Below are 16521 nucleotides of genomic sequence, written 5' to 3'. Positions count from 1 at the left end.
GTAAAATATATCATAAAACAAAGCAGATTGTTATAAATATATTAATTTCTGCTAAACTTTAAAAATAAAGATGTATAGTATATAATGCTTGGAACAATATGTTTTTCTTAATTTTATTCTAAGCATTTTGAGGTCAAGAACCATAGGCTGCATTTCTTTGTCTTTCCCATACTGTGTACACTGCCATATATATAGCACACACGTGAGATATTTATTATATGAATGAGATATTAATTAATTCATATTTTTAGAAATTGCTTATAATTTGAATGAGTTCTGTTAATAAATTTAACAAATGTATTTAGGAGTGCTCTTAAGTAGTTCTCAAAAGTTTCTGTAATATCAAGGACTGCAACTCTTTACAGTTAGGGTTGGTGGCCAGAAAATCTTGAAGATGACATTAAGCATCAAAAAAAGATTTAAATTACGTTCTCAAAAGACTTGTCTCCAGACCTTACATTACTTTTAAGTAATATGTCTGTTATCCCTATAGTGGGTGTTTAAGCACAGAGATGTACACCTGTACTTCACTCTAAAAAAAAAAAAATAGAAATTGCAGCTCACTTAGACATTTTGAGTTCCTGTACGTGCCTATTCAAGTTTAGAGAACACTTTTCCTAAGTAGTTTTGCAGCAATACAGGTCTATTTGAAGACCGTTTCCTAACTTATTTACCTATATTTATTTTTAAGTTTTTAACATTTATCTGTTTGCCTTTATTTATAGTCTTCACAAGTTTATACATTTTTTCATTTTAATATTTATAAATTTTCATGTTTCAGTATTTTAAAAATTCTTTTACTACCTCTCACAGCTCTATGACTCATGGAAAGACCTGGCCAGGAAAGCAGCATCTACACATAGATAAAACCAAGTAATAAATGCGGTACAGTAAAGGAAGAACATTCACTTATCATAAGGGATATATCTCTATCTGTAATCTCTATAAAGCACTACCTTTAAACCATGGAGTATAAAATTTATAACTACTAAAACTGTGTCTATAAATTGTTCATAAATATGTTCTTTGCAAATACTTGAATTTATTTTTGTTTAGATATGTTATCTGCATCTAGCTCTTTCTTACTAATATTTTTATATTTACTTATAGCTCATGGTTTATTAAGAGAATTTAAAGAAATTCATCATCCTTTTCTGAAGGAATTATAAATTATTATTTTAGAATTTAATATGAGCATATACCCTGGTACTATGTATTAGCAACTTGAAAGTATATAAACAGAAGAGTAACTTTTACAAATACTAAGAGTATCCCTTTTCGGAAAAGAGCTACCAGACCAAAAACAATGAAACGTGCAATAAAACTAAGCTCTCTTAGAGCATGGATCTTTGTTGGTATGGTTCCCTGATGTCTTCCTAGCCTGTAAGAGTAGCTCACTCACAGTAGGGATGTCATAATTACTGCCAGATGAACAGATTTGATTTTTCAATTGTGCTTGTTTTTCTATTTTAAAAGTTTTACTAATCCTCAAGAGATTGTAGGGAAACCTAAGAAATATTTGCCCTGACTCCTAGTTGCAGTTTGAGCATCTGCTTTTTGATAAAATGACAAAATAGATGTTAAATTACTCAAATCTGGAGCTAGTCAACATTTCAGTGAGACAAGAGGAAAGCTAAGTGAGATAGTGAGATAAGTAAAATTAATAGGAAAGGAGGAACAGGTTTACTTTTTTTTTTTTTTTTTTAAATTTTGCCAATAATACTTTGTTAAAAGCTTTGGCTTTATATTTCTTACCCATTCAGTTGCATACTTGATATGTGCAAAAAACAAGTATTCATGTTTTATAAAGTAGATCATTGAAATAAAGTATTAACTAAATAAACTTTAGGTATGTTAGAATCCTCTGGAAGGCTTGTTAAAACACAGATTCCTGGGCCCATCCCCAGAATGTATGATTTTTTTTTTTTAAGATTTTATTTATTTATTTGACAGAGAGAGATCACAAGTAGACAGAGAGGCAGGCAGAGAGAGAGAGAGAGGGGGAAGCAGGCTCCCCGCTGAGCAGAGCCCGATGTGGGACTCGATCCCAGGACCCCGAGATCATGACCTGAGCCGAAGGCAGCGGCTTAACCCACTGAGCCACCCAGGCGCCACACAGAATGTATGATTTTAATTGCTCTGGAATGGGGCCCAAGAATTTGCATTTCTTTTTTTTTTTTTTTTCCTAAGAATTAGCATTTTAACAGACTTCAGGTAATGTTACTGTTGCTGGTTTGGAGACCACACTTTTGGGATCCTAATCTAAATCAGTGATTCATAATTCTTCTTTTCCTATCCCTCCCAAAAAGGAAAATTATAGTACACTGTCATTTTTTTCTTCACTAACAAAAAAAACAATAACAACAACAAAAATCTGTAGTCTAGTCCAAAAAAATTTGCATCATTCTCTTGATTTTTTAAAACACATCTCAATAAAAAGATACATTTTGGAGCCTTTTTAAATGAAGCACTAATGATTCACTGTAACAAAATACATGAATTATGATTTCTAGTAAGAAAAGTTTTAAGTGAATACTAATCATTGTATAAAATGAGTAGCTTTATTTGTGAAGTCCAAAGGTCAAGTCATTCATATTTGTCAAAGAAGTAGTATTTCCAAATGTTAATTCAGAAGAAACGTTTTATTGTCATTGTTCTTTATTTATTACCGGGAGGCTTTTCCTCTGTAGGGTTGCAGCAGTCAAACAAGCTTTTCCAATTCGTGGATGATCACAAATTATACAGCTACACTATTACCCAACAAATTAATATTTTGAATTTACTTTAAAATCTATGAATGCTCTTCTTTTAGAATAGTTATTGGAGTGCCTGGTATAAGAGAATTTTAAATCTGGAGGGTATACCATATACATACATAGCATCGGGTCTAGACCCCTCCGTCTATAGACATCCAGTGTGAGTGTTTTTGTGGTATGCTTCAGCCTTAGATGCCCCAAACAAGGTCTGGAAACTCAATGTTTTGATTCCTAGTTTAGTATTCTTTCCATTACCCTAGTTACTTTACCAGAAGGTGTTTGGATAAGTATTTTCAAATATTTGTCTGATGAAGTGTATATAAAGTTCACATATATATAGCAGGATAGAAACAGATAGTTTGGTACAGAAACAATAAACTTTGTGCAATTATTTACTTTTTTATCTCTGTTTTCTTAATTTATTATTATTATCCAGATAAGATCAGTTCAAAATAACAGGACCTTATGTCTTTTTTTTTTTTCTTGGTGTCTTTTTTATAAATATCTTTCGGGTATCTTACATAGTACTTAAGGGAATAATCATAAGAGACCGTATATATTTTAGCACATGATGCTTAAATAGGGCTGTATGTTTCTTTATTCCTTGCATGAAATAAAATACAGGTCCAGTGTCACTCTTAGAAAAGTATTTAGTCTTTGGGTATTCAGTAATGCACTTCTGTGCAATTCAGAATTTGTTGTTAAATTTGGTTTCCTGCTAACATTTTTTAATCTGTTCCTTGTTTCTATTTTCATAATAATGATCAAATATTCTGTAATTGATGTTATTGAGGAGTGAGACTTTCTTAAAGCTTATTTTACTTGTTAAGTAATTACTGGGGACAGTGGGCAGGCAGAGCCAGGGCAGGAAAGGGGGCCCACGTGGAGGCTGGCTTGCTGCAGCATGGCTCATGAGCTGGCACACCAATGCTCAAGTGCACGGTGCTCAGTGAGACAGGGTGCTGGGCAAGTTACTCCTGAGCTTTATGCTGCTGACACCTTCCTGAACCAGTGGGGCCCACCATCTGCAGGGCAGGCAGCACCTCATGAGGCTCTGACACAACAAGTACGATCAGACAGGAGGACTATGGTTGTCTGAGGCCTTTAGCTTATCCAGTGACTGTTGTCTTCCTTTGCTGCTCTGTGGCCTCACTTCAAAATGTGAAAGAGGAGGGACACCTGGGTGGCTCAGGGGGTTGAGCTTCTGCCTTCTGCTCAGGTCCTGATCTCAGGGTCCTGGGATCAAGCCCTGCATTGGGCTCTCTGCTCAGCAGGGAGTCTGCTTCCCCTGCCTCTCTGCCTACTTGTGATCTCTCTTTCAAATAAATAAATAAAATCTTAAAAAAAAAAAAAATGTGAAGGAGGAATGGGCACCAGAACTTAGGGAATACACACTAAATGTCCCTCATTTAACAGGAACTCAGACTGATCTGCAAGGTGATCCCACAGCTTTAGCAAGACTGAATAATATAAAAGAAAAACCTGTGTGTGTAGAACAAGGACAGAAACTAGCAAAGAAGATAGACACTGACAGATGGAAAGTTCAGCTTTAACCCAGAAAGGATTGAAAACAGTGTGTGACGAGGCTGTCATAGCCGTTTTAAGTCCAAAGAAATACACAGTTAAAAAAAAAAAAAAAAAAAAAAACGAACAACAACAACAAAATCAAGATGTATAAACTGTTGTTTGAGTTGAAGTGCTACAGCTATACCTAGACCTCTTCTATGAAGAAGTTTACAACTGAAAAGAAGTGGAGGGTGGGGGGAGGGGTCGGCGGGATCCCTGTCCTCAGAGATTTACAAATTCATTAAAAATGTTTCCTAAATGTCCAAGCAGTAAGGAACAGCATCTGAGACACAAACTATTATAAATATTTTGTTTCAGATAGCAGTTACAGTCTCTCAGGCTGTTTCAAAGTTTTAAAAAGCTATAGTCCCATCACATTGTAACTACATAAAAAAACAGTGCTGTAAGTGGAGCTGCCTGGCTTAAACCATACCCATTTCTGCACGATCCTTACAGAACCTGTGAAAAGAAATATCTGCTCTCTTTGCTCCAATAATTGTAAGAACATTCAAGAGCATGTGAGTCGCTTTCTGTTTACCCAGAGTGGTAAAAATCACAAGACCAGCCACACAGCCAGAGGTCACTCTAAGGATAGAGGAGAGGGCCATTCATGAGGAGAAAATACATAAAATAAAAATTTTTTTTTAAAAAAAGGTCTTATTATCACTTGTGCACAAGTTAGGTTTATGTAACCTAAATATTTCTATATAAAAGATTAATGTGCTTTCTTAAAGAATGCCAAATATATAATAAGGTTGTAAGTGCCTTTATCATGAGCACTAAAACTACACATTTTAGTTACTGTGCTTTTAACTGTAACAAGGCATCTGGCAAAAAAAAGATAAATAAATAACAATTACTGAGATGTTACTTTTTGTTTCACCTTACGTTAATTGGTCATAATCCTGCCAGTAACCATAAAAGTACCCTTAATAAGTCTTTGGCTGAGTACTGATGTGCCCATGTTTGGGATAAATCTCCATAAGGAAAGAACCATCGGGAATTAGTAGGCTACGCAGAGAATGGGAACAATTCACATTCCCGACAGCCAGGTTGGAAAAAACCTTCTAATATGTGGGCATCAAGTAGAATTATCAAGAGGGTCACACCCTGGTAGTGGGGGTTACTGAGCCCTAGACTAAAATCCTCCCAAATCCACTCTAACACAACTTAAAATCAAACCTGGAAAGGGTCAAACTGATAAGGGGAAAACTGTACTCCAAGATAGCCAACCAAAGCAGCCAGGGAATTCCAGTCCCTGTCTCAAAGCCCTTCCAGGTTCTTCTTCCCTACCCCATTTCCCGCATGCATATCAAAAGTACCAAGTATGCAGAAGTAGAAGGGTATAAATTACCCTCCCTGCTTGTGCTCCAGGGTCAGATCTTTGGAGAACACTCTCCTCTGAGCCCACCGGGGTTAAATAAACCTCCAATTATCCAAAGTCTCTGAGTGCCCCTTGGTTCTTCCATCAGGATCCAGTCCAGGTTCCCTAACAAAACTAACAAGTAACTACATGCCAGAAAAAGGTCCAACACTTTGTACAAGTACAAAGGTCTTATACTCTTTAAGGGAGTACAAGAAAATCCAACATTCCCCAAAGTAAAATTCACATATATTAGTTTTCTAGGGCTATTATAACAAATTAGCATAAATATGGTATGGCTTAAAACAAGAGAAGTTCATTCTTTCAAGAGTATTCTAGAGGCCGGAAGTCAGAAATCAAGTTAAGCAAGGAAGAAAGCAGAGGGAAGGTGGTGGGATCCAGATGCACGTTGGCTGCAGCCTGGCACAAAGAAGTTTCCCAGTGGCCAGAGAGTCAGCTGGGGCAATCAGAGAGGAGAAAGTACTCAGGTGTCTGAGTTTATTCAACATAACTTAGCCTGTTAAATGACTTGGGACCATTATGAATATTGATTCTTTGATTATTTTAGAGCCAAAGTTGCAAGAAATCTCTGCTGCTGGACAATGCTGATTAATGTTCCTTCAGTACACTGGTTTCAAGAACTATTGAGACTTCTTCAGAGACAACAATAATCATGAAAAATCTCTCAGAAGTTAATATAAAGAGGAATTCACCTAAATGTCTTAAAACAGCCTTACAGACTCTGCTTTATTAGAACCAAGAAATTGTCTTTGGCAAGCACTGCTTAGAAGACTGAAAAATGAACATCAGGAAATTAATTAACTAATTAATTAACTAATTAAAAAACAAAACAAAACAAAAAACCCACAATGGCACCTCCCTCATGCCTGCCCCAAGCAGTTTGGCAGGCTTTGAGAAGAAGGAACCCTGTTTCAGGTATTTGAATCATGGACAAAATTTGACCATTTCCCAGACCTGTCATTACCAGGATGGGCACATAAATGAATGGTTTTAAACTTCTTTTGCAGAAAGATGTCATAACTCCTCTGTCAGCTCAAAGATCTTGCCGAAGATACTCTGTCATGTAAGTTCCAGAGCGCTGTGTGGTACGTTGTAAAAGATACTCATCACAAGAATGGTCAAGACTAATGACAAGAGCTACCAGAAGACAGAGAAAAGATAGATGCAGGATTAATTTAAAACACATTAATTTAAAACACACCTCTTGATGAGATTGTGTCTCCCAACATTTTTTGGTTTTTGTTTTAAAATTGATTGATTGATTTGAGAGAGAGAGAGAGCATGACTGGGAGGAGCAGAGGGAGAGAGCGAATCCCAAGCAGACTGAGCTTAGAGCCCCATGCGGGGCACTATCTAAGGAACCTAAGATTACAACCTGAGCCAAAACCAAGAGTCAGACATTAAGCCAACTGTGCCACCGAGGCACCCTCCCAACTTTTTTATGGAGCTTTACTTTACTCTGAAACAGTGAGATTATAACAAAGTATAATTGAAGATGGGGAAGACAATTTATACAGAATCCACTACAAATCAAAACAAGCAGAGAAGTTTACGGTGTATACTAAGATGCTCAAAAGAGAGTAAGTAGTCCTCAAATGAGAAGATGGCATATTGGATGAAAACACACACTGGAATGTAAAGCAGATTATCATAAGCCACATGGCTTTTGTCACGTACCTTCAGTATGAGGAAGGAATGGTCATAACTCCACTGCCATAATGTAGACTTGGCATGTGAAGCACACCGATTCCTCACTTATAGCAGTTTTGCACTTTCATGTCAGTAATGGTATGAGGATAAGATTCTCCAAATACTTCCTTTGCTTTGAGAGATGTAGCCTTCCCAGCCATCACCCTCCTGAGGATGTTGGTGACAAGGCCATTCATTGTTTCTGCATCAGGAAATAATACTATAATGGTGTTGGATGCAGTACTGTAAGCTGGTGAGGACCCAAAATAGCTAGAAGTGAAGTATTGGCCATTTGCGGTGCCATGACAGGCCGTAGTGAGTGATTCATCCAACACCATCCAGCTGTAGAACTGTATTAGTCTGCCAGGACTACTGTAACAAAGTACCATCAATTGAGGGCTTCAACAAAAATGTATTTGCTCACAGTTCTAGAAACTAGAAGTCCAAAATCAAGTAGCCAGCTGGGTCAGTTTCTTCTGATACCTCTCCTTGGCTTGCAGACAGCTGCTTTCTCAAAATGTCCTCCTGTGTCCTTTTTCTCTGTGCACATGTGCTCCTGCTATTTCTTCCTCTTTTTTGTAAGGACACCAGTCCTGTTGGATAAGGGTCCCACCCATATGAGCTCATTTGGCCTTAAGTATCTATTTAAAGGCCCTCTCTCCAAATACAGTCACCTTATGAGGGCTTCAATCTATGAATTCGGGGTGGGGGGGAAAGTGAGGGGGTGAGGGGGGGAAGGGGCGGCATACAATTCAGTCCACAACAGGAATGTAGAGGGTAGAACATATTTACCAGGACTGGAAAGCCACGTAGAACTGGTGTGCTAGATTTGATTATATGAGGAGGGCAATCCATGGATAATTTAATTGGAAAATGGAAATGTAGAATCTTCTAGATCTTTTGGACCCCTGTACCTCTGAAGGAACTCTTATCATCAGGCCCTGATAGACAATTCAGGAAAGGTTTTCTGACTCCAGTTTGATGAATTCCACATTATCAAAATCTGCGGAAGGACACAAGCCTGATGTGGGACTCCCTGAATGATTCTCTTGCCTAAGCTGAATCTCTCGTACTCTTCTTCCCAGCAGCCACCTCAGCACTTATTCAGAGAAATAAGTGCACACGGCCTTTCTCCTTCCATAAGATTCATCAGAGTTGTGCTATTTCTGTGTACCAGAGCTAGGATGAGGAACAGCAGCAGCAGATGCTTACAGTTTTCTAGGACTGGGTCTCAGGTGTCTTGAAAGGAGCACAATGGGTCTGCTGGTGGCCCAGGATTGTTGGTCCTCCCTGCAGTCAGCCACTTAAATAGTGCCACCCAAAAATGTGACTGATCTTTCACGAGGGATTAGGATCTCTGTCCCTCCCTTCCCCTCTGCTGCTTCTTCCCCAATGTTTGATTCTAGACTGAGATGTCCTATACATGTATTTAGTTTGAAGAAGAAAAAAAAAAGTGTAACTCATAGTTAACTTTAGTAAGTTACTAAATTTCTCTGTGCATAAAATTTCTCATTTATGAAACTGAAATAAGAATTCATACCCTGACAAGATTGTCCTACAGATTGTATAAGAACTTTCGTAAGCCACTAGCATCATACCTAGAATGTGGCAGGCACTCAGAACATTTTCATTAGCTTCTTCTGTGATAGTACCAGGTAGAAGAATAAAGAGAAAAGGTTTGGAAACGAAAGAAGGAAGCGAAGAGTTAAAAGTTCCACTTTTACATAAGTGATTTGATGTCAATACACTCAAAGGCATAAGAGGTTTGTAAACTTGAAACAACATACTGCGTAATGCATTGTGAATTACAGACTGTGCTAAGCAGTACAGTTGGAATGGCATTTGTACCATTTGACTTAAATTATTATTACTGCCCTTATACCAGGTAGTGACAGCAGGTAATTCCAGATTTATCCATTAAAATCTCCTGGTTAATGTGTTAATAAATACTGTAAATTAATTTAAAAAGCACTATCCAGAGTTTTGTGAACTCTTATGGCATCTCCTACATAAAACCATTATCTCTTCCCATTGCCGGTAGTATGAGTATGAGCTCCTGTAGCGTGCATGATCTGGCCCCTACTACCCCTGCAGCCTCACCTCCCCCACCTGGCTAGTGAGGCTCTTACCTCTAATTCAGGCTCCCACCGTATTAGTCTATTGTAGGTTTCTCTTCCCTGGACTCTAACACATGTGGTACAGTCTGCCCAAGACACACTTTCCATCTCTTCACCTAGCCAATTCCTGATTATCCTTTCTAGATTAACCCTTCTAGAAAGGATCCTATTTATTTTTATATATCTAGCCCCTAACCCCTAGGCACATTAGGATTTCAGTAAATACTTGTTAAGTAAGTGAATGAGTACTCAACCTAAATGCAAAGGATTATAATGATAATTTTCCATTACATATATAGTTGTATAACTTGTTACTTTTTTTTTATTAAGTAGGCTCCATGCTCAGAGTGCGGCTTGAACTCATGACCCTGAGATCAGGATCTGAGTCAAGATCAAGAGTAGGACGCCTAACACACTGAGCCACCCAGGCACTGCCTATTAATTTTCAAATCCCATTTAAGTAGGAAAAGAAGTAGTTTATTCTTTAGTACGTACACATACTATGTCCTACATTATACAATGTATGACATATAAAACGGATACAAGGTCTTCCTTGTAAACTGCTATAAGGGATTTGTTAAGTTTCCGTGCACTCATTCATTTTGATTTTACTTTTTGGAAAAGAAAAAAATCAAATATAGTGTCTACTGTACAACACAGAGAATTCTTATAGAAAGGCTTTTCCTCTTTAATTTGTGTCTAGTGAAAATAACCTTATTAAGAGTGTTTTTTTTTGTTTTTGTTTTTGTTTTTTTTTAAGAGTGTTTTAAAGGTAGTCAAAAGATTTAGATTGCGGATAGAAAATACCAAAGAGCATGTGTTTTGGGGGAAATATATCTTAAAAAGAAATATTAACAGTAAACCAAGTGATCACAATGAAGTTATGTAATCAAGTTGTTTCATTGCTCTTTCCTTTTTATAAAATTGTTGACATTCTGAAGAATTTTTTTTTTTGGATACATCTGCTTCGAGATGGGAGAATGGGATCTGAAGGTAGTATAAAAATTCTAAGAAAGTGAGTGGTGTGTGAGCCTTTTTTTTATTTGCTTCACAAGTAATTCACTTGTAAAAAAAAATTAACATCTGCTATTTTGAAGCTAATCTTAGTGTATTGAATGCTCTTAACCATTTCTCAATCCCACAGTCTTTTATCTTGCTTCTCCTGCTGTGTTCCCACCACCCCTGATCCCATTAGCAAACCTTGAGACAGCCTCAGACTTACCAAAGTACTGCTTTGGTTTCAGCTGCTCTTCTGCAAGAGGAAGTGAATGTTAGGGGTTTTCTCTGTGGTACAGTTGTGATAAAGCTGTGGTGGTCTTATCTCTCTCGTAGGTAGTGGCTCTTTATGACTATACAGCGAATCGATCAGATGAACTAACCATCCATCGCGGAGACATTATCCGAGTGTTTTTCAAAGATAATGAAGACTGGTGGTATGGCAGCATAGGAAAGGGACAGGAAGGTTATTTTCCAGCTAATCATGTGGCTAGTGAAAGTAAGTTTTATGCTCCCTTCCTGGTTTACGAATATGGTGTAACTGATAGTCCAAGATTTTATCATTTGCTACCCTTTAATTTACTCGCTTTATAACTTTTGCTTATGTTTACCAATGGGTATCACTTTTCATTCTCGTGATATAAAAATAAATAAATAAAAAGAGGGGGCAATAATGCACGAGAAAGCTACTCCATTCTGAGATTGGAATCTGTGCTTCACAGACTCATCCTTGGGGGCCCTACCTGTCTGGCTACAGAGACATTGTCCTTCAGCCCTTTCTGCCCGCCCCCTGCTCTGCACGCAGTTGTGTCAGCTCTCCTCTGGCCACAGCGGCTGCTCAGTTGACAGGCACCTTCAGGACCTCTAGTTCCCCAAGTCCCATTCTTTGACTTTGCATACCTCAGTCCCAGCCAGAACCTGCTGAAACGAACCTGCAGTAGGTTGTTTCATTCTCGGGTAAATAAAGTCCCAATTTGTGAGAAGAAAGAAGCTGGAGGAGAAATTCTACACGGGAGTTGTAAGAGCTGTCGATTTACTCCCAGGCCTTGAGAGGCGCAAATAGAGCCGATAACAGAGAAGCTGGAAATGAAATGGCTTACAGACTGAGGAAAGAGGAGAAGTAGAGCAGGGCTTCTTCAGGAGAATGCTTCCTATCGACAGACAGTTCCCTCGGTAATGTGGTAGGAAAGCCCAGTACTCAAGGGTCAGGAAAACTCGACACTGATAACCATACCCCTCAGTTTCCTCCTGTAGAATGAGGAAGTTGAGCCCTGTCACCTTTAAGCTTCCTTCCAGAAACACTGAAATTGTATAGTTCTGGTTTAAAAGGTAGTCTAGACAGCCTTGAAAATATTCCCTTTTGAATCATTATCGTTAAGTCTTTTGTTTCTGCAAAGAAGAAATTATTGTAAATAACAGTTGACTTTCAGTTTTGTCAGTAAAGCCCCATCTAACCCAAACTGGCTGAACAAAAGTACTATTGATTCCTACCTAAGTTCTAAATTTTGAAAGCAAAGGAGATGAAGGAAAACAGGAAGAATAATTTCATCCATGAGGACTGGGTGCTGGGCTAGGCACAGATGAAATTAGTTTTCTTTCTGCACCCACCACCCTGTCTACACCCTGGTACTTCCCAGGGCTAGCTGTCTCTGCAGCTCTTTCCCTCAGCTTATCTGCTGCTTTCAGCAAACTCCTCCCCTCAGAAGTGCTAAGTGTCTCAAAAATTACCCACTTCTCTCCCTCATAACAAAATTCTTCGTTTCCTCCGTGCCACTGTTGTAATTCTTCTTTGAGTACTAAATGATTGATAGCTCCTAAGCTACCTTTAATGTTCAAAAGAGGATATGTAATGGAGAAAAATTAAGGCAGTGTGGAAGGAAGAAATTTTAGGACAAGTTAATTCCCAGTCATTTTTCATAAGCTCAGTACTTGCCACTTCCAGGTTGCCTCACATATCCCAGTTTCTTCCCTCCCCTTCACAGTGATGGCTTTCTCACTGCATCAGCAGCTCTAGTGCAGCAGGAGTAGCTCCCATTTCCAAATCAGGAGAGCTGCCTGTGCAATCATAGTGGCTCCAGAGTATGTCTTTAATTTTAACTGGATATTACAGCCCATTGTTTCTTCCAGACACGAGTGGAAACATTTAAACTCTTTTTTTCACTAGACAGGATAAAGGTGATGTGTGTATTTCTAGAGAGGATGGTATCAGATTTTTAACTTTAGAATCTAGTTAATTTGCAGAAATAACCCCTTAAGCTTATGAATCTTGAGAGGCTGTAGATACTTCATCCACAGTGGGTTAAAAATCCACTAAAGTTAGCTTTTCTCCATAATAACCAAAGTGCGACTTCTAAAGCATACCGCAGTGCTGCGTGGTGGCTGCATGCAGAAATTAATTCCGTGTTTCAAGTAGTGATCATCCTCCAACTGCCAGAATTCCATATTGTATCCCAGAAGAATTAGTACTTTTTTTTGGCATCAGTCACTGCTACTTGAAAAAGGCTTTTAAAGGCCAGAACAAACAAAGAATTCTCAAAAAACCTGAGAATATAATGTTTGAAATTCTCACTTCATCAGGGGTTATCTTCTTTTCCCTTTTATCCTATTTTATAACCTAAATTTAACAAAAACTCACCTGCTCAGTTTTAACATTAGGGGGGAAAAAAGACCATCAGCAGTGTATTCCACTCTAAAAATAGTAGGGGAAATTGTCCTTTATCTTTATCTGAAGCCAAATATGCCAAGCAAATGCTCTAAAGGAGTGTATAGATGTGAACAGAATCTCTACCAGCTGTTCAGTTAAAAGCCATGTTCTCTAAGAGACCAACACAATGGATGTTCCCCCCCCCATCATTATAAATAACTTACGCCTATTGTATCTTAAGGCACCAGAAAGAAAAACATGAACAGATTCACTAAATGACATCTAACACCCTTTCCAATAAGAGATAAAGGAAGCCATTAGTAAAATCAACCCATACACAAAGCCAATTAATATATCTTAATAGTTGTAGCATTTCAGTCTGGTGTATTTTACCAATTTCTCTCAATTGAGAGTCTCCCAGGGTTGTCATTTCACTGAAACACATTTTCTTTTTAGTCCTTGAAAATTCCCATATAACTTTTTAGAGTCCACACTGTAGATTAAAAGATTATATAAATTGTATGTATATTTTTTATTATATAATCTCAAGTTTATAATTATATATTCTCAAATTATGTATCTCAATTATATAATCTCAAACTCAACCCTGTGAACAAATTCAAGGTTATGTGTAGCCATAGCCCTGTTCTCATTTCTTTTGTACCATCTTCCCAAATTATTCGTTGTCCACACTTCTGCCTGGCGAAATCCTACCTGTTTTTCAGAGACTGACACACTTACCACTTCTTGGCACTGAACATTTGCTATCCATATCAGAATCTGTCTTTATTATCTCTCTTTGGAATAATGTCACATTGTGCTGTATGTTACACTTACTTGTGAACATACTACCTCCAACCAGATTGTAAGCTCCTTGAGAGCAAAGACTGTCTTTTGATCATCTTCTGTCAGCTCCAGCAGTACCTAGCAGACAGCCTTGCATATGGCGGGTTCCTGGTGAATGTGAATTGAGATAAAATAAGCAAGTCTCTGCATGACCACATAATAAGTGAAAAGGACCTGTTTTCTGTTTCTGAAATCCTGCTGATGAAAACTTTCCAACCCTAAATTATGTTCTTTTAATAATTAATGTGCATAGCTATAGATCTCCTTAACACTAAGTACCAGGTAACTTATTGTTACATGAAGGAAGTGAATATCAAGATCTTTAGTTTCATATCTGCCCCCTCTCCATTACTGTTTATTTTCCCCCCTGGCTCAGTACTCCTCAGTTTGATTACATGCACTCCCCTTGTTCAATTCCAGCATTATATCAAGAACTGCCTCCAGAGATAAAGGAGCGATCCCCTCCTTTAACCCCAAAGGAAAAAACCAAAGTGGAAAAACCTTCTTCAGCTGCTCAAAAGGTAAATGTTTTTAAGAATATGGATTGCCTATGAATTTAATTTTTGCTCTCTCTGTATAAAATACTACTTAATTTTTCATGCTTATATATTTCATGGCTTTCATTATTATTTCTTTGACTATTGACACCAACATTATGGAATATATAAGGCAAATATTATTTTTATAATCATTAGCATAATATTATTAAAGCCACTTTCCAGAAGAGGAAACCAAGGAGGCTCAGAGAGATTAAAGTAGGCCCCAAGTCACAGCCCAAGTGATGGGACATGGAACCAGTCTGGAACATGGGACTTGAAGTGTGAGCAGTATCCAGCGGACACTTATTTCTGTAGCTGTTATTCTGGCACTCTCGTCAATGCCACCGGAGCAGTACACAGTAACGCTAAAGGTCCCTGAGGCCCATAGAATAAGTAGGTTCTATTTTCCGTGAGCATTCCTCTTACTTGCTAAGTACTTCAAAAATGTTTTCAAGTTAAAATGAATATGGATATATTAGCTAGAAAAATGTCCCGTTTCTAGCCTGTGCCATCAGATCCCCCAGGGATATCAGTGAGTATTCTTTTGTTGATGGTGCTACTTTGGTAGAAAAACTTAATAAGCACTGTACCATCATATATATTACCTGTTAAACTTACTTTATTATGTAACGTTAGCTCTTGCCTTAGACTGAATGACTTCACTTCTTGACTCCTTGAAATGACGTACTTTTTTTGTACAAATACCATGTCATGATACAGTTGTGGTCCCCCCAACAGTGTTTTGACAGTGGAACCTCTCATGTGTCATCCGGTCATTCAGCCATATTTACTGAGTGCTTATTTCCATGCTCGGCATTCTGTGATCCTCAGTGGAAGAAGATTGAGTAGGCAAAGCACTTCCCCATCAGGAGGTTGCAGGCCAGTGGGTGAGACAGCCACAGACTGGCAATTCCAGCAGACTGTGGCAGGAACTATAATAAAGATATGTGCACCATGCATTGGGTTAGGGTTAGAAACACCCAGGAAGAAACCCTCTAACTGTGGCCTGGGAAGTCCAGGAGGAGTTTCCAGAGGGGATCATGCTTGAACTAAGGCTTGCAGGATGAAAATGTATATGCTAGGTAGAGATTCATAGAAAAAGATATTCTAGCAGAGGGAATAACTTGAGAAAGGTGTGGTGTGGTATGGTACAGTTCTGTTTGGGGATTTTAGGGGCTAATGGAGAGGATGGGAGAAATGCAACAGCCAGGCCATGGAAAGCCTAGTGTGCTCTGCTGAGATGCTTAGGTTGTAAATCCTTCAAAGGAGATCCCCTAGGAGGTAGTCCAGAGAGTGACATGGACAGATTTGCATGTTAAAAATACATTCTAGTGGCCACACAGTGATTATATTAGAGGTCTCTCAGACCTGGGTCAGGGAAATTCATTAGGAAACCATTGAGATAAAATATAAACACCTGAACTAGTGTGGTTGGAGAGGAGGGCATAAGTATAATTGACAGGATTTTACAATTGATTGGATATGATTAGAGAAATTGGAATCTAGGATTGTGCTAAAGCCCTGCCTGCTTATACAACTGAATAGATGGTGGTATCAAAGAAATAATAAAGGAATAAGGATATGTGGATTTGGAGATCTAGAGACAGGTAGTGGTAGGGAGTAGGCTGTGATGAGTTCCATTTTAGGTGTCTGGATTTGTTAGCGGTGTCTGTAGAAATATTCCCTAGGGAGTCTGACATGCAGGACTGGAATCTGAGAAAAGGTAGGGCTTCAGATCACATGGGGAGGAGTTAGTGTATTCAGTGTATTACAGCAGAAGAGTTGAAGCTTGTAACGAAGAAGATAGCCCAGAAGAAAAAAATGTTGTAGAGTTCTGAGAGAAAGGCCAAGGACAGAATCCCAAATGAACACTGTTATTTAAGGGACAGTCTGAGGAAGAGGAGAGATTAAGAAAAAATAATCGAAGTGGAAGGAAGAACCAGAAGAAAAGTATTCTGGAAACCAGGGGACAGGAGAGGGTCAA

At 38.3% G+C, this 16521-nt stretch overlaps 1 protein-coding gene across 9 annotated transcripts in view; it reads left to right on the top strand.

The window, feature by feature from the left end:
- AHI1 (Abelson helper integration site 1) overlaps positions 1 to 16521 on the top strand; it is a 214339-nt gene that overhangs the window by 153934 nt on the left and 43884 nt on the right. For 5 of the 9 annotated variants that reach the window (XM_047733429.1, XM_047733430.1, XM_047733427.1 and 2 more), the window contains 2 exons: positions 10845 to 11007; positions 14419 to 14519. In XM_047733429.1, the coding sequence (XP_047589385.1) occupies positions 10845 to 11007; positions 14419 to 14519 (264 nt within the window). Of the gene's footprint in view, positions 1 to 6713; positions 6969 to 10844; positions 11008 to 14418; positions 14520 to 16521 lie in introns of those variants that run through there. The other 4 variants (XR_007128105.1, XR_007128106.1, XM_047733435.1 and 1 more) reach the window with 3 other exon arrangements.

This window comes from Lutra lutra, chromosome 6, assembly GCF_902655055.1.
Source record: "Lutra lutra chromosome 6, mLutLut1.2, whole genome shotgun sequence".
NCBI classification, from domain to species: domain Eukaryota; kingdom Metazoa; phylum Chordata; class Mammalia; order Carnivora; family Mustelidae; genus Lutra; species Lutra lutra.
This window is presented reverse-complemented; position numbering and strand designations above follow the sequence as displayed.